The 18,571-nt window shown below is 48.5% G+C and overlaps 1 protein-coding gene across 3 annotated transcripts in view; it reads right to left on the minus strand.

Annotated features, from left to right (window-relative positions):
• Window positions 1-5,617: 5,617 nt before the first annotated feature.
• LOC106586287 (voltage-gated potassium channel KCNC2) overlaps window positions 5,618-18,571 on the minus strand; it is a 97,611-nt gene continuing 84,657 nt past the window's right edge. The window contains exons 2-5 of one of the 3 annotated variants that reach the window (XM_045700089.2): window positions 16,619-17,558; window positions 16,192-16,368; window positions 8,092-8,182; window positions 5,618-7,245 (exon numbers count right to left, since the gene is read on the minus strand). In XM_045700089.2, the coding sequence (XP_045556045.1) occupies window positions 8,124-8,182; window positions 16,192-16,368; window positions 16,619-17,558 (1,176 nt within the window). In that variant the 3' untranslated portion in view covers window positions 5,618-7,245; window positions 8,092-8,123. Of the gene's footprint in view, window positions 8,183-11,680; window positions 12,555-16,191; window positions 16,369-16,618; window positions 17,559-18,571 lie in introns of those variants that run through there. The other 2 variants (XM_045700088.2, XM_045700087.2) reach the window with 2 other exon arrangements.

Raw genomic sequence — 18,571 nt, forward strand, 5'->3', positions numbered from 1 at the left:
GAGTAGAGAGAGGAAAGGGGAAAGGTATTTATGGGGGTCATAAACCTCCCCCATCAGGCCAACATCATGACAACTCCATCACTATCCTTCTTGGTTAAATAGCCCTTACACAGCCTAGAGGTGTGCTGTTTGTGATACACCGAAGGGAATCACAAGAGAAAAATGCCACTGTCTGTCCCTATGCCCAGCTTAATCTCTCCAAGGAACTAAGAATAACCAATATGAAAGCTCCTGTTGATAATGACACACACAAACACACACACACACACACACACACACACACACACACACACACACACACACACACACACACACACACACACACACACACACACACACACACACACACACACACACACACACACACACACACACACACACACACACACACACACACACACACACACAAACATTTATAGCTTCCTGCGCTGGGGAATTGTCACCAACATCAGACACACTCACCGGAGTCACACTGGGATGCGTTTCTATGGTGACGTGAGGAGGGGCTGAGGATGTGCAGGATTTAAAAGCTTAATCTCTGTCATGCAGCTGTGCTTCTAAACCACCAACATATGCCTGTCACTCTAACAAGGAGCTAATGGTGAACTGTTACCTGAGAACCCTGATTTAGGAGACTTGATCAACACCCAATGAGCTGAACCTCCAGCCCTACTTGTCATTCCTGGGACATACAGAATGCTTGACATACTGTAGCTTGATTAGTGATATCTGCTCTAATCTAACTGGATGCTTTTGCCTTTGATGACTACGATTTGCGGCTTAATGGTGGCAATGTCATCTGGGTACTGTTGCTCATCAATCATTGAAATACAACTTCTAGCTGAATGTTGTACGATAAACTGAAGCCACAAAACTACATTGTTTACTGACAACCACATAAAAACATTTTTTTTTAAATGTTTTACATTTCTCATGACTTTTCTCATTTTGGGTAGGCCTATTTAAATAGCAGATACATTCCATTATGTTAATTTGAAAACCAAATCTAAATGACACATTAAAAAAAGTTACATTTCCCAAGAGCTATTATGGCATAGGATTTTATTTCAATGTGTAGCCAGCCGTCTGATCCAAAGTGCCCAGCAAACACTGAACAGTACCGTCCCTTCAAGTTTCTCCTTTGGTTATTTGAGAACAACATCCACGGAACCAAATTAGCTGGGTGTTATTTGTTGAGAGGCAAATCTTCCATCTGTCTAGTTTAGGGGTGTCAGACACCATGTCGTTGTAAAACAGATGTGAAGAATTCTGTTAATGATTTCTGTGTCTGGGGCTGCTGCGATTCAATGTGTTTGTTAAACAAGTGGTCAGACACCATTAACCATTATTAACCTCTAACCTTGATACTCACACCAAGGCGTCTACACAGGCCTCTGGACCCTCACCATCTCATCATACAAGAAAAAGCCCCATTTCCACATATCAGGAAAAGTCTGTAGCAACACTGAATACTAATATGACGCCTTCCCAGCAAAAGCGGTAGTATAGTCCTTCTAACGAGACCTTAGAGAAAAGATTAAAGGTCCAATGTAGCCGTTTTTATCTCAATATCAAATCATTTCTGGCTAACAATTAAGTACCTTACTGTGATTGTTTTCAATTAAAATGGTCAAAAAGAAACATAAATAGCCTCTTAGCAAGAGCAATGTCTCAAGCAAGAATTTAGTAAGGACTTTGTGGGAGTGGTCTGAGTGGGGAGGGGAAAATTGAAAACTAGCTGTTATTGGCAGAGAAGTTTGGAACTTTCTTTCTTATTTGTCAAAACTCCATCCCACCAAAACAGGCTGAAATTTCAGGTGGTCTTTTCTAACAGCTCTAACACTAAAAGGAGATTGCCATCATTTTCACAATTTCATAGTATTATTCAACCTCATAGTGTGGAAACATACACTGAGTGTACAAACCATCTTAATATTGAGTTGCACCTCCCCATTTTGCCCTTAGAACAGCCTCAATTCGTCGGGACATGAATTCTACAATGGTGGACCATTCTTGATACACACAGGAAACTGTTGACCGTGAAAAACCCAGCAGCGTTGTAGTTCTTGAAACAAACCGGGGCGCCTGGCACCTACTACCATACCCTGTTCAAAGGCACTTAAATCTTGCGTCTTGCCCATTCACCCTCTGAATGGCACACATGCACAATCCATTTCTCAATTTTCTCAAGGCTTAAAATTCTTCTTGTCTCCTCCCCTTCATCTACACTGATTGAAGTGTATTTAACAAGTGACATCAGTAAGGGATTATAGCTTTCACCTGGATTCACCTGGTCAGTCTATGTCATGGAAAGAGCAGGTGTTGTTAATGTTTTGTACACTCAGTGCATATGAAACACAGAAACATCACATGTTGGACTATACTGGACCTTTAAGGAGAAACACATTGAACACTATCAACACTACACTTACACATTATACAACTATAGCAGTGTTTAACACTATCAACACTACACTTACACATTATACAACTATAGCAGTGTTAACACTATCAACACTACACTTATACAACTATAGCAGTGTTTAACACTATCAACACAACACTTACACATTATACAACTATAGAGGTGTTTAACACTATCAACACTACACTTACACATTATACAACTATAGCAGTGTTTAACACTATCAACACTACACTTATACATTATACAACTATAGCAGTGTTTAACACTATCAACACTACACTTACACATTATAAAACCATAGCAGTGTTTAACACTATCAACACTACACTTACACATTATAAAACCATAGCAGTGTTTTTTTTCGACTCGCTGAAATGACCAGGCTGATGTAACTGTTATCAGGCGATGAATCATATTTTAACTGGAGGGCCATTATAGCAACACTCATCTCATTGCTGTTTGGGAGAGCTATAACGCTATCATTACTGCTGTAGTGCATCCAGCACTCAGCACACACCACTACAGCAAGCCCCTGTGGTTGTCGACAGAGGCCTCTGTGTCAGTAACTGTAATTGAGAGCATTTTCTGTGGCTTTCTGAGTACAGAACCTGAAACAATGGCTGAAAATGAGACCCACTCTATTCCCTGATTCACTTTGCTCCCTACTCAACTACACCTCTCTCATACCACACTCATTACACTGTGATTATGAGGATTAAAGCACCACTCTGACATTGAGAGCTTCGGTTTGATGATCTAAACTTGTTTCCATTCATCAGATATAAATATATTCGTCAATGAAGGTTGGATTCCAACTGATTCTGACATGTTAATCATAATGGGTTGTGAGCTTATTCCCCATCCCCGCCCTCATCCCAGTCCCCGTCCCCACCCTCATCCCAGTCCCCATCCCTGCCCTCATCCCATTCCCCATCCCAGCCCTCATCCCATTCCCCATCCCCGCCCTCATCCCATTCCCCATCCCCGCCCTCATCCCATTCCCCATCCCAGCCCTCATCCCATTCCCCATCCCCACCCTCATCCCATTCCCCATCCCCGCCCTCATCCCATTCCCCATCCCCGCCCTCATCCCATTCCCCATCCCCGCCCTCATCCCATTCCAGCCCTCATCCCATTCCCCATCCCCGCCCTCATCCCATTCCCCATCCCCGCCCTCATCCCATTCCCCATCCCAGCCCTCATCCCATTCCCCATCCCCACCCTCATCCCATTCCCCATCCCCGCCCTCATCCCATTCCCCATCCCCGCCCTCATCCCATTCCCCATCCCCGCCCTCATCCCATTCCCCATCCCAGCCCTCATCCCAGTCCCCATCCCCTCTCAGTGGTGTGTGTCCCCATCCCCTCTCAGTGGTGTGTGTCCCCATCCCCTCTCAGTGGTGTGTGTCCCCATCCCTGTCCCCGTCCCCTCTTAGCGGTGTTTGTCCCCATCCCCTTTCAGCAGTGTGTGTCCCCATCCCTGTCCCCATCCCCTCTTAGCGGTGTTTGTCCCTGTCCCCTCTCAGCAGTGTGTGTCCCCGTCCCCTCTTAGCGGTGTTTGTCCCCATCCCCTCTCAGCAGTGTTTGTCCCCATCCCCTCTCAGTGGTGTGTGTCCCCATCCCTGTCCCCGTCCCCTCTCAGCGGTGTGTGTCCCCATCCCGTCCCCTCTCAGTAGTGTGTGTCCCCGTCCCCTCTCAGCAGTGTGTGTCCCCGTCCCCTCTCAGTGGTGTGTGTCCCCATCCCCTCTCAGCAGTGTGTGTCCCCGTCCCCTCTCAGCAGTGTTTGTCCCCATCCCCTCTCAGCAGTGTGTGTCCCCATCCCGTCCCCTCTCAGCAGTGTTTGTCCCCATCCCCTCTCAGTGGTGTGTGTCCCCATCCCTGTCCCCATCCCCACTCAGTGGTGTGTGTCCCCATCCCTGTCCCCGTCCCCTCTCAGCGGTGTGTGTCTCCATCCCGTCCCCTCTCAGTGGTGTGTGTCCCCATCCCGTCCCCTCTCAGCAGTGTGTGTCCCCGTCCCCTCTCAGCAGTGTGTGTCCCCGTCCCCTCTCAGCGGTGTGTGTCCCCATTCCCGTCCCCTCTCAGTGGTGTGTGTGTCCCCATCCCTGTCCCCGTCCCCTCTCAGCAGTGTGTGTCCCCATTCCCGTCCCCTCTCAGTGGTGTGTGTCCCCATCCCTGTCCCCGTCCCCTCTCAGTGGTGTGTGACACAACATCATGTGGAGAACCTGGCACAACTACTCCGCAGAGTTACTAAGACACACAGTATACCACTCAACCAGCACTTATCGTCTGACACCAACACTTCCTTCTCTGTCTTTCTCTTTTTGTCGTTGTTTGTTTTTACGATCAAACCTGCAGACGATCAAAGTCTTTCACTGTAAGTTGCAGTAGTGTCCAGTTCACAGAGACTTTTAGTACAAGTCTTTCACTGTAAGTTGCAGTAGTGCTCAGTTCACAGAGACTTTTAGTACAAGTCTTTCACTGTAGGTTGCAGTAGTGCCCAGTTCACAGAGACTTTTAGTACAAGTCTTTCACTGCAGGTTGCAGTAGTGCCTAATTCACAGACACTTGTCTGTGATGTTTCTCACAGCCCAGGAACAGCGCTCTGATGCTATATACATAGTCACTATTTTGGTATTTAGAAAATGACGGTTGTTTTTTCCCCCTGGCTGTCTAAGGATGTCTCGCGCTCGATCTTAAGGGAGTTGGGTACAGCCCGGGGTGTGTGGAGTTTCTTCCTCTGTAAAACACACTCCTATCCCCAGCTGTTTACATCTCCACCACACACGTTTGCTGTTTCCATGGTGACGGGTGTAAAGATAGTTGAGATGTCTCTGAGTTACCGGCACGGAGGGGCTGATTGCCGCCGGACGCCAGCTGGAGAATTAGAGGCAGCACAGGAGAGAGAACTGGGAAAAGGCATATCATTATCACAACGACGGCTATCATTATCGTTGACGATAGGCCGTAGGAGTACAGGGTGACGCTAGATATCTGAATGAAAATGGATCCTTCTTCAATTCGTCAACAGCGTAAAATGGTGTAGCTTGAACAAAGACAATTACAATACAATTACCTGTGTGAGTCTTATGAAAAGGATGGATCTTAGTTGGATCAGCGTTGCGCTATAGCGCTTCCTCTATCATAGACAGTACTTCTCCTGCATTTGTGTGAAGTAAAGAAACAACAATGGTTTAAAAGTTAAATATGTTTATGTGATTTTCTCACATGGCATTTCATTTTACACATCGCTTTGAACGTGATATATGTTGTCATCCTGTTTTACAATTTGACATGTTTTCTTTTTTTAATAGCATGCATTTCAGAATGCCAACAAATGGCTCCACAAATACAGACTTCAAACTGGAATTGTCCTCACATTAAAAGATACAGAACATGAAGCTGGATCAAGCCCAAGTGACAGTTGCGGACGTAATGGAGAGAAACACAGTGTTGGGCTACCATGACTTTCACAAGTAAACCAAGCACTCCACAAGAGACACAAAATTACATGTTCTGGATTCCAAAAAATAAACACATTTAAATCACTTTTGTCATAGAAGAATAGATACTGATTGGTGCCCCTTGACATTTCAACGAGTTAAGCAGCAATGCACTACACAGAGAGTTGTGTGTGTGTGTGTGTGTGTGTGTGTGTGTGTGTGTGTGTGTGTGTGTGTGTGTGTGTGTGTGTGTGTGTGTGTGTGTGTGTGTGTGTGTGTGTGTGTGTGTGTGTGTGGGGGGGGGGTCACAGTATTCCAATCCCCCAATTACTGATGGTCAAAATCAACCCTCACTATCAAGTCAATGGAGGGGTGCTTTAGCATTGTCCTGTTATATAGGCTGTACTAGACCAGTGTATCATTTCTTGTGGCAGGTAGCTAAAATCACAGTGCAAATCGGTGCCTTTCGTTTGGGTGTCATTATTGCAAATTGTATCTGATTGTTGGGGTATGGTGTCCAGGATAACACATCTCTACAGGGTACTTTAAGCTTCCTCGTTCTATGTGTTCAAACTAGCTGGAAGAGTGAAACGGGTTTCTTATAGGTTTTCATTTTTCTGCTTTACAACAGCATGTTGTCTAGATGTTACCCTGGAGTTCAAAACACACGCATGTAAACACACACCACAGCAATGACATGGAATCCACCAAAACGTCTACGGGAAACAAAAGCATTGATGAAACCGTATGTCACATTTATTCAACTTATCCCACGTTATTCTCTCTTTACTGTATATTAAGCAGAATTCAGATATTAATACACTCCATTTTCAGAACACATAGTGCCTCAACTGATGCATCTTAATAACACGTATTGCGAGGAGGGATACCATGGAGAGTGATTGATATGGAGCTCTAAGCATGACCCTTTTACCTGGCTTGCAATCCAAAGGACAGATGAGAGAGAGAGAGGAGCTTCTTGACCCATGTGCTGTATTATGTTATTATTTACAAATACAATATCTAAATAAAGCAGCTAGCCTCGTCTTCCAAGAAGGGTATTTTTTTTTCTCTTGTGACAGTTTTATGCTTCACTCAATATCCATGACATTGAGAATCTGGGAAAAAGACAACTTTCCCTGTCCCATCTATTCCCAGAATTCCAATTGACCTCAGTCTTGGACAGTTCCTGTTTTCCCAGGCAGCGTCATTGGACCTGACGCTTGTCAGTCAACAATCCTTCACCGATGTGAGTGTTCTGGTTGGTTCACATCCTTGAGTGACGCTGTGTGATCCAATAGGATCCACACACCAATAGGTCTTGTTAGTCCACTGATTGGCTGATGACTGCCGTCATTCCAATAGGACACGTAAACGGCTAAACAGAATGTAAAGCAGGTCACATCTCTAAATATCAGAAATGCGTCTCTCTAATGATAATAATCTATAGTCATTATACCAATAACCACATGCAGATTCATGCTATTTTTGTGTTCAGATATTTGCTTCTCATTTACAGTTTATATGTAAAGATGAATATATACAAATTGATGGCATTCTATGAAGTCATGATCGTAAATGCTCAATCAATGCACAGTATTGCAATGGGAGGGGGGGTGATTCAATAATTATTTTTATATAGAAATATGGAAAGCGCTGGTCGTGAGCTTTTCGTTTTAATTAGGAGACAGTTTGTGTGTTCAGCAACTGTGAGATGCGTCTGACTATGTGCCAGTTGCTTAGCAACCTTCCTGCTACTAGTATAGACAAAGGATTGGCTGAGGCACGTTGCTGAATGGTAATGTCCTCTGTCGTGCGACACACCTGTTAGCATCGGCAACAATTTATGTGAGTAGTAAATTCTCTCATCAATAATGAATTACATCGCTATTAATAAAACAAAGGCTCGGGTTTGATAGGACCATCAAAGGCATTCCTGCTGTCTTTTAAAGAATATACAGAAATGTGTGTGTGTGTCTAATGTGTGTGTGTGTGTGTGTGTGTGTGTGTGTGTGTGTATATGAGTGCACATGTACGCATGTGTGTATAAAGCCATGAGTCATGATGCAGAGTGGGTGCTGGTGTCATTTCCGTGACAATTGTTGAATTACCCCCTTCTGCACACACACTAAAACAAAAGGCCATTAGCCAGAGGTGACCACCAGGGATCAGCAGCACAGTGTTCAGCAGGCAGCTCACATGCCATCCAGAATGACAATGTTACCTTTCCGCCAGGGATGTGCCTATCCCCAGCAATTAAAGAATGCTGCTCTCTGCTTGCGTGAAACCAGTAAAGACAATCTCTTTGCAGTTATCTGTGAGTAAACAATATCAGAGACACTTCAGCTTGGCAACACAGCGATTGACAGTTAAATAAGAGCACAGTAAAACATTTGAAACAGTAACAAACCAGCATAGCCCACATGCAGAGAAAACAGAAAAACACTGTTGTGCATTTTATGTTGTGTGTTCAGTCCCCCAGGTGGAGGACAATGGCACGATGCAGACACACAAGTCCCATGCACATTCCCACGGCCCAGGCCCACCGTTTTTAACCTGTCTTCTCTTTAGTTTTTATCTCTCCTTCTCTCTTTCTCACCACACCGCTGGCAGATGATTACACAGGATGATCCATGCAAACAGGATGACCGGGCCCAGCCAGAGGCAGGTGAGAGCAACAGGGTGGCAAGTGAGAGTGACAGGGTGGCAGTTGAGATGGACAGGGTGGCAGGTCAGAACGACAGCGTGGCAGGTCAGAGGGACAGGGTGGCAGGTGAGAGGGACAGGGTGGCAGGTGAGAGTGACAGGGTGTCGGGTCAGAGGGACAGGGTGGCAGGTGAGAGGGACAGGGTGGCAGGTGAGAGCGACAGCGGGGCAGGTGAGAGTGACAGCGTGGCAAGTCAGAACGACATCGTGGCAGGTGAGAGGGACAGGGTGGCAGGTCAGAGGGACAGGGTGGCAGGTGAGAGTGACAGGGTGGCAGGTGAGAGGGACAGGGTGGCAGGTGAGAGGGACAGGGTGGCAGGTGAGAGCGACAGCGGGGCAGGTGAGAGTGACAGCGTGGCAAGTCAGAACGACAGCGTGGCAGGTGAGAGCGACAGCGTGGCAGGTCAGAACGACTGCGTGGCAGGTCAGAGGGATAGGGTGGCAGGTGAGAGTGACAGGGTGGCAGGTGAGAGTGACAGCGTGGCAGGTGAGAGCGATAGCGTGGCAGGTGAGAACGACAGCGTGGCAGGTGGGAGCGACAGCGTGGCAGGTCATAGGGACAGGGTTGCAGGTCATAGGGACAGGGTGGCAGGTCATAGGGACAGGGTGGCAGGTGAGAGTGAGAGGGTGGCAGGTTAGAGGGACAGGGTGGCAGGTTAGAGGGACAGCGTGGCAGGTTAGAGGGACAGCATGGCAGGTGAGAAGGACAGGGTGGCAGGTTAGAGGGACAGGGTGGCAGGTGAGAGTGAGAGGGTGGCAGGTTAGAGGGACAGGGTGGCAGGTGAGAGTGAGAGGGTGGCAGGTTAGAGGGACAGGGTGGCAGGTTAGAGGGACAGGGTGGCAGGTTAGAGGGACAGGGTGGCAGGTTAGAGGGACAGGGTGGCAGGTTAGAGGGACAGTGTGGCAGGTTAGAGGGACAGCGTGGCAGGTGAGAAGGACAGGGTGGCAGGTTAGAGGGACAGGGTGGCAGGTTAGAGGGACAGGGTGGCAGGTTAGAGGGACAGGGTGGCAGGTCAGAGGGACAGGGTGGCAGGATAGAGGGACAGGGTGGCAGGTTAGAGGGACAGGGTGGCAGGTGAGAGGGACAGCGTGGCAGGTGAGAGCGACAGCGTGGCAGGTTAGAGGGACAGGGTGGCAGGTGAGAGCGTGAGGGTGGCAGGTTAGAGGGACAGGGTGGCAGGTTAGAGGGACAGGGTGGCAGGTTAGAGGGACAGGGTGGCAGGTGAGAGCGTGAGGGTGGGAGGTTAGAGGGACAGCGTGGCAGGTTAGAGGGACAGGGTGGCAGGTTAGAGGGACAGGGTGGCAGGTTAGAGGGACAGCGTGGCAGGTGAGAGCGAGAGGGTGGCAGGTTAGAGGGACAGGGTGGCAGGTTAGAGGGACAGGGTGGCAGGTTAGAGGGACAGGGTGGCAGGTTAGAGGGACAGGGTGGCAGGTTAGAGGGACAGGGTGGCAGGTTAGAGGGACAGGGTGGCAGGTTAGAGGGACAGGGTGGCAGGTTAGAGGGACAGGGTGGCAGGTTAGAGGGACAGCGTGGCAGGTTAGAGGGACAGGGTGGCAGGTTAGAGGGACAGGGTGGCAGGTTAGAGGGACAGGGTGGCAGGTTAGAGGGACAGGGTGGCAGGTTAGAGGGACAGGGTGGCAGGTTAGAGGGACAGGGTGGCAGGTTAGAGGGACAGCGTGGCAGGTTAGAGGGACAGGGTGGCAGGTGAGAGCGTGAGGGTGGCAGGTTAGAGGGACAGGGTGGCAGGTTAGAGGGACAGGGTGGCAGGTTAGAGGGACAGCGTGGCAGGTTAGAGGGACAGCGTGGCAGGTTAGAGGGACAGGGTGGCAGGTGAGAGTGAGAGGGTGGCAGGTTAGAGGGACAGGGTGGCAGGTTAGAGGGACAGGGTGGCAGGTGAGAGCGTGAGGGTGGCAGGTTAGAGGGACAGCGTGGCAGGTTAGAGGGACAGGGTGGCAGGTTAGAGGGACAGGGTGGCAGGATAGAGGGACAGGGTGGCAGGTTAGAGGGACAGCGTGGCAGGTTAGAGGGACAGGGTGGCAGGTTAGAGGGACAGGGTGGCAGGTGAGAGTGAGAGGGTGGCAGGTTAGAGGGACAGGGTGGCAGGTTAGAGGGACAGGGTGGCAGGTTAGAGGGACAGGGTGGCAGGTTAGAGGGACAGGGTGGCAGGTTAGAGGGACAGGGTGGCAGGTTAGAGGGACAGGGTGGCAGGTGAGAGCGTGAGGGTGGCAGGTTAGAGGGACAGGGTGGCAGGTTAGAGGGACAGGGTGGCAGGTGAGAGCGTGAGGGTGGCAGGTGAGAGTGAGAGGGTGGCAGGTTAGAGGGACAGGGTGGCAGGTTAGAGGGACAGGGTGGCAGGTTAGAGGGACAGGGTGGCAGGTGAGAGTGAGAGGGTGGCAGTTTAGAGGGACAGGGTGGCAGGTTAGAGGGACAGGGTGGCAGGTGAGAGCGTGAGGGTGGCAGGTTAGAGGGACAGGGTGGCAGGTTAGAGGGACAGGGTGGCAGGTGAGAGCGAGAGGGTGGCAGGTTAGAGGGACAGGGTGGCAGGTTAGAGGGACAGGGTGGCAGGTTAGAGGGACAGGGTGGCAGGTTAGAGGGACAGGGTGGCAGGTGAGAGCGTGAGGGTGGCAGGTTAGAGGGACAGGGTGGCAGGTTAGAGGGACAGGGTGGCAGGTTAGAGGGACAGGGTGGCAGGTGAGAGTGAGAGGGTGGCAGGTTAGAGGGACAGGGTGGCAGGTGAGAGCGTGAGGGTGGCAGGTTAGAGGGACAGGGTGGCAGGTTAGAGGGACAGGGTGGCAGGTTAGAGGGACAGGGTGGCAGTTTAGAGGGACAGGGTGGCAGGTGAGAGCGTGAGGGTGGCAGGTTAGAGGGACGGGGTGGCAGGTTAGAGGGACAGTGTGGCAGGTTAGAGGGACAGGGTGGAAGGTGAGAGTGAGAGGGTGGCAGTTTAGAGGGACAGGGTGGCAGGTTAGAGGGACAGGGTGGCAGGTGAGAGCGTGAGGGTGGCAGGTCATAGGGACAGGGTGGCAGGTTAGAGGGACAGGGTGGCAGGTGAGAGCGTGAGGGTGGCAGGTTAGAGGGACAGGGTGGCAGGTTAGAGGGACAGGGTGGCAGGGTGGCAGGTTAGAGGGACAGGGTGGCAGGTGAGAGTGAGAGGGTGGCAGGTGAGAGCGAGAGGGTGGCAGGTTAGAGGGACAGGGTGGCAGGTGAGAGGGACAGGGTGGCAGGTTAGAGGGACAGCGTGGCAGGTGAGAGTGAGAGGGTGGCAGGTGAGAGCGAGAGGGTGGCAGGTTAGAGGGACAGGGTGGCAGGTGAGAGTGAGAGGGTGGCAGGTGAGAGCGTTGTGAATCAAGACATACTCCATGACAAGTTCTCCCAACCCCCCCACAAAATAAAGTGATTTATTTTTTATTTTTTATGGAAGCACGTATATTCTAAGTATCTAAATATAGCAACATGTAAATCTCCCTGATTATGAATACGTATTTACTAAATGTTGTGGCTGCTACTTTTAGAGCCACCATTCAAGAGTCCTTTTATTGCCATTATTAAAGTACAACAAAACTGAAGTAATGGGAATTCAAAGTGATGCACAGCTAAGCTACTTCAGGGGTGGTCACCACATCTACCGTTCAAAGCAACGTTTGTATGGAAGAGGAGAAGAGCAGGGTTAGTCTGTGGTCGAAACCACTAAGGTTAGTCTCTAAAGTATATTATATGATTCCAGGATGCTACAGAGAGCTAACGCCTATGAAGCTGGCTTCTGTCGGGTGTTTTGGGGTGGGGGAGGGGAGGGGTGGGTGGGTGGTGCTCAGATGGAAGGCAAGCCTCGCTCTGGGCCGGGCCTCACAGGACGGATGGTATTGGGGAGCGGGAGCGCCTCAGCGGGCACGGTGAACCGTAGGGTGAGGTCACTGGAGACAGCATCAGGGCGTTACCAGCCAAGCCCGCTATGTTGCTTAAGCTTGGGGACTTCTCACAGCCTTCGGAAGAACGGGCGAGGGCACAGGAACGGGACATGAACACACACAGGCACGCGTGTATTCCAAGTCCAAGCCAGCCACGTGAATGAAACAAGACAGGAGACAGGAGTGAGACAGACAGCAGTACATACATATGGTGATTCATGCACATATGTAGTTTCTCATGACACAGGTTAGACGGCAAATGTCCATTTAATTGAATATGTTGACAGAACTTTGCTTTAATTACTGCTTTTGAAGTTATGCCAATATGAATGTCTCATATAATGGCATCATTACTACGTTTTGTCACACACAATTTATTCAAGCAATAATCTCATACAGAAGTGTTCATATTTCAATCGCTAATTAAAGTGTTTTATATATATATATATATATATATATATATATATATATATATTATATATATATATATATATATATATATATATATATATATATATATATATTGGCTAAAAACTGCTTTTCATTCAGGAGCTCTAGCATTTGTGCTGATGTTTACAAAGTCTCTGAAATAAAGCCAGCATCAAAAACACAGGGCGTGCAAATGTAAAATAACTGTGTTTAAATGTAAAATAACTGTGTTTAAATGTAAAATAACTATGTTTAAATGTAAAATAACGGTGTTTAAATGTAAAATAACGGTGTTTAAATGTAAAATAACTATGTTTAAATGTAAAATAACTATGTTTAAATGTAAAATAACTGTGTTTAAATGTAAAATAACTGTGTTTAAATGTAAAATAACTGTGTTTAAATGTAAAGCAAGATGATGAGGAGTATGATGATTGTGGAAATGACGGTGATGATAATGGGAAAGAGAACGGCGCTGACGAGCCTGTAATAATGACTGTAACGACAGACAGTAATCAGGGAAATATCACACTATCCTTAAATGGCCTGATCAGCAGGTGGTGCACACCAACTAAATGTACATTCATTTATATCAGCAGTCCTTTTTAAATGTCCAGACGCCAGTGAGAAACAAACAAACGGCAAACCAGCCAGACCATTAACAGAGCTGGCCAATCAGCTGGCACAAAGACAGAGAGAGAGGAAGAAAGACAAGCTAATGGGATTGCAGCATCATTACCATACTGCAGATGGATCCGTTTGTTTCAGCGTTTACTCAAAAGGGGCGGCGCGCAAATGAGGCCGCTTCAGAACCAGCCGAGCTGGCAGAACAAAGGGCAGCTTCAGCTTGTGCCGACAGGTAGTGCTGGGGACTAGAAAGGACCTCATGTTTTATGCATTAACCGCTGCACTGCTGCGACCGCCACCGCCGGCTGTGGAGGCTGAGACGAGGGCACAGCTGGACGCTCGCCTCGTGGCACCCAACTGTTCCGTGGCCCATGGTGATGCAGAGTCGCCCTGTGGTGGGCATGGGTCCAGGTGGTGAGAGGCCCAGGGTTGTCTCATGCCTGGCAGATTGCCTCAAGACCCAGGTGGGCTGAGCATGGCACAGCACTGTCCCGGTCAACATGTGGGGGGCTGTGAGGTTTATGAGTTGGTACCCCAGAGAGATTTACTGACTGGCTTTGTGTGTGTCTCCATGTAATGGATGGTTGAGTTAAACAGGAGCACTAACTGTGCAGACATCAGAGCTGCTCTAAGTCAATATCAAATCAATGAATCAACCATAACCATTTGAACCATAGAATGAATCATAATAAGAAAAGACTCCTGCAACAGTTAAAAGTATCCTATAGTAATAATGCTATAATTAACATTAACCCCAAATGGCAGTTATAACCATGTCCTTCTACAATTACACACAGAGGAGTGGGTTGATTGCCAGGCCATACAGCAGACCCAGTGTAAGCATGAGATTTAGATTGCCTTCTGGAGAGACAGTTCACTTCTGATAAGAGGCAATTAGCAAAAGCATAACGGAGTTCCATATTACAGTGTAGAATAGATTAACACAGCATTAACTGCTCAAGATGACAGAGATAAAGCTTGGGAATTAAGATAGTGAAGTACGATTTAGTCCTAAACGTTCATTAGACCCAAAATGTAATTTCTCATTCCAACAAAATGGTTCTTTTGAAGACACTATACAGTATGGTAGTGACTTCTAACTCAACACAGGCATCACCTGTACAAACAGCAGGTCATTCTAACTCAACACAGGCATCACCTGTACAAACAGCAGGTCATTCTAACTCAACACAGGCATCACCTGTACAAACAGCAGGTCATTCTAACTCAACACAGGCAGCACCTGTACAAACAGCAGGTCATTCTAACTCAACACAGGCATCACCTGTACAAACAGCAGGTCATTCTAACTCAACACAGGCAGCACCTGTACAAACAGCAGGTCATTCTAACTCAACACAGGCATCACCTGTACAAACAGCAGGTCATTCTAACTCAACACAGGCATCACCTGTACAAACAGCAGGTCATTCTAACTCAACACAGGCAGCACCTGTACAAACAGCAGGTCATTCTAACTCAACACAGGCATCACCTGTACAAACAGCAGGTCATTCTAACTCAACACAGGCATCACCTGTACAAACAGCAGGTCATTCTAACTCAACACAGGCATCACCTGTACAAACAGCAGGTCATTCTAACTCAACACAGGCAGCACCTGTACAAACAGCAGGTCATTCTAACTCAACACAGGCAGCACCTGTACAAACAGCAGGTTATTCTAACTCAACACAGGCAGCACCTGTACAAACAGCAGGTCATTCTAACTCAACACAGGCAGCACCTGTACAAACAGCAGGTCATTCTAACTCAACACAGGCATCACCTGTACAAACAGCAGGTCATTCTAACTCAACACAGGCATCACCTGTACAAACAGCAGGTCATTCTAACTCAACACAGGCATCACCTGTACAAACAGCAGGTCATGACCTCATAAACAACCTTGATTCTATTTCTATTGTTTCTATTTGTCTAGTGTTTAGTATTGTTCTGTGTTGTGTTCTTTAGCCTACATTTCAGTGACGGCATTTAGCATGCCTTTCAAAGATAGAAGGCTTGTCGCGCACTTTGTCTGCTCTGTCTGGTGCTGTAGATGGATACTACCTTCCTGATGACCTTTAGGGCACAGTGGTGGGAAGACTGGGTCGCCACACAACATGACCTTTCCACAGACACAATAAAGGCTACACCACTGCAACATCCCCCTATAGCCTCAGGCTGGATTACATTAGCAGACGAAGGCCTCTCTGTCTTCCTCCCCTTTCCTGGGAGGAATTCAACATGTGGGCAGATGCAGGAAGGAGACTTTCGTGGATCATCTGATCATTGTCCATATCCCAAGGGGTGAGTAGTGTCAACTGAATGTAGCAGTAGGTCTCCCTTATCACACAAGCTAGACTAGTGGATTAGGTTTGGTGGCGGGATTTTAGTGACCAATACCACAAATTAAGCCCCACAGCCTTGAATGAGCAATGACAGAAACGCCTAAATGATTTAGTTATGAATCACCATTAATGAATGATGATTTATGAATTCCCAATAATGATGTAACAATGAATAATGGATAATGGACATTGACATTTGCCATGCCTTTCAAAACCAAACAAAAGCCATGAAAATAGACACGTCCATGATGACGCGTGCTGGTGCACATGCATAAAGATCCTGATCCAGAGGGGTGGTGCAGTACCTGTCTTCCTGACCCCACCGTCGGCAGGGCAGGTGTAGTCACTGGCAGCCAGCAGGAAGCACGTCCCCCCACTCCTCCGCTCCTGCTCTGGGGAGCTGGACCTGCGCATGGGGACCCTCTCCTCTGTGCTGGGGGACATGGTGAGATCACTGCCTCCACTGCCGTCCCCTGACAGCACTGGTGACCGCAGGGAGAGAGGAGGAGGGGGAGGAGGAGGGGTTAAGGGTGGTAGGGCGGAAGAGGGGGCAAGAAAAGGCAGGTCAAGGGATCGAATCAGGACACATCAAACAAACTCCCACATCAAGAGTGCTTGCCAAATGCCACGAGATTCTCCCCTTGCCCTCCCCTTCTGTCTATACATGAATAACCCCAAGCCCACTGACAAATTCCACCTTAAGATACAATGGTGGTGTGCTGGCGGTCTCACCTGATTGGTTGCGCTCCAGCACCCTGCTCCCCTGCATGTTGCAGAGGTCCCCCTGGGAGCTGTTGCAGGGGGTGTTGAGGTCTACTTTGAGGCAGGTTGGGGATCCCCCCAGTGCGACCTGGGGGATGTGCCTCTTCCTCTTCTTGGGAAGCTTCTGCTTGGCCATGGCCAGCGAGTAGTACATTCCAAAGTTATTGACGATGACGGGCACAGGCATGGCTATCGTCAGCACGCCCGCCAGGGCGCACAGCGCGCCCACCAGCATGCCCGACCACGTCTGCGGGTACATGTCACCGTAACCCAGCGTGGTCATGGTGACCACGGCCCACCAGAAGCCGATTGGGATGTTCTTGAACATGGTGTGTTCGCCAGCCGTGGGGTCGTTGGGGTTGGCGCCGATGCGCTCGGCGTAGTAGATTGCGGTGGCGAAGATAAGCACACCTAGGGCGAGGAAGATGATGAGGAGGAGGAACTCATTGGTGCTAGCCTTCAAGGTGTGACCCAGCACCCGCAGCCCCACAAAGTGTCGCGTCAGCTTGAAGATACGCAGGATCCTGACAAACCTTACCACTCTGAGGAAACCCAAGACGTCCTTAGCTGCTTTAGACGACAGCCCGCTCAAGCCTACCTCCAGGTAGAAAGGCAGGATAGCCACAAAGTCGATGATGTTGAGCAGGCTCTTAACAAACTCCAGCTTGTCTGGGCTGAAGATGACACGCACCATGAACTCCAGGGTGAACCAAAGAACGCAGACACCCTCCACGTAGGTGAGTGCCGGGTCCGTCTCGATAATGTAATCAGGACCCAGGTCCGGCAGGCTGCCGTTGAGCACCGCCTCAGACTTGTTGATGATGGTGATGGTGTTGAATGCCTCATGGGTCTCCAGGCAGAAGGTGGTGATCGAGACCAGGATGAAGAACAAGGAGGCAAAGGCCACAAACTGGAGAAGAGGAGATGAGATAAGGAGAGAGAGAGGGGGGGGGGGGATTAGAGAGAGGGGGGGAGATTAGAGAGGGGGGGGGGAGATTAGAGAGACTTTTGAATATCAAACTCTGTTGTGTCATTGCAGCTCATAAAGCACAATCCATACAATCTGGATAACCTTCTATTTACTAATTCATTTATTCACCCATCACACAGAGAGAAAGAGAGAGACAGAGAGCGAGAGAGAAAGAAAGCGAGAGAGAAAGAAAGAGAGAAAGAGAGAAAGAATGAGAGAGAGAGAAATAGAGAAAGAGAGAAAGAATGAGAGAGAGAGAAATAGAGAAAGAAAGAGAGAGAGAGAAATAGAAAGGGAGGGAGGGAGGGAGGATCATAGCAGCGTTAATTAACATCACCTTCATCAAATACAATATACTCCAGAGAGAGAAAGAACAATCTATTAGTACTAGCAATAAACCCAGCCAGTGGCTCACTGGGACGTGGCCTGGCAGTCTTAATGCAGTTAAACCCACTGACTGGCCCACTCATTCCCTCAAACCTATCGGTGAAGGTTCATTGATGCAGAAGGGCTTACAGTATTCAAGTCTTAAAAAACATTCAGTCACTGTTATAAAGTGTGTTGGAGTGAATGAGGTGTCATCCTTTTGAGTGGATCAGGAAAGATCTGTCCAGTCCATTTGGTAGCCTGGTAGTGGGTACCAGTCTGTTTCTGCCAACATGCCACTCCTTTCCACCTTGTCATGCCATGTTTGGTTTGCATGACTGTATGGAGTAGGTAAGAGCTCAAACATAGCTCAAACAGATAAAGGATCAGGCTGGGTTTTTGTTCAGCATGTGAGTCACAAATTGTGACAAATATATTTCTAAAAAGCCATATACAAAAACAAATACTTGATTGATGGATCTCATTGTCTGCGTTTAAATGGGCAGCACAATTCAGATTTTTTTCCTCTCCACTATTTGGTCTTTTGACCAATCACATCAGATCTTTGGGTTATAAGACACCAATTA

This window comes from Salmo salar, chromosome 17, assembly GCF_965601325.2.
Source record: "Salmo salar chromosome 17, fSalSal1, whole genome shotgun sequence".
Classification (NCBI taxonomy): domain Eukaryota; kingdom Metazoa; phylum Chordata; class Actinopteri; order Salmoniformes; family Salmonidae; genus Salmo; species Salmo salar.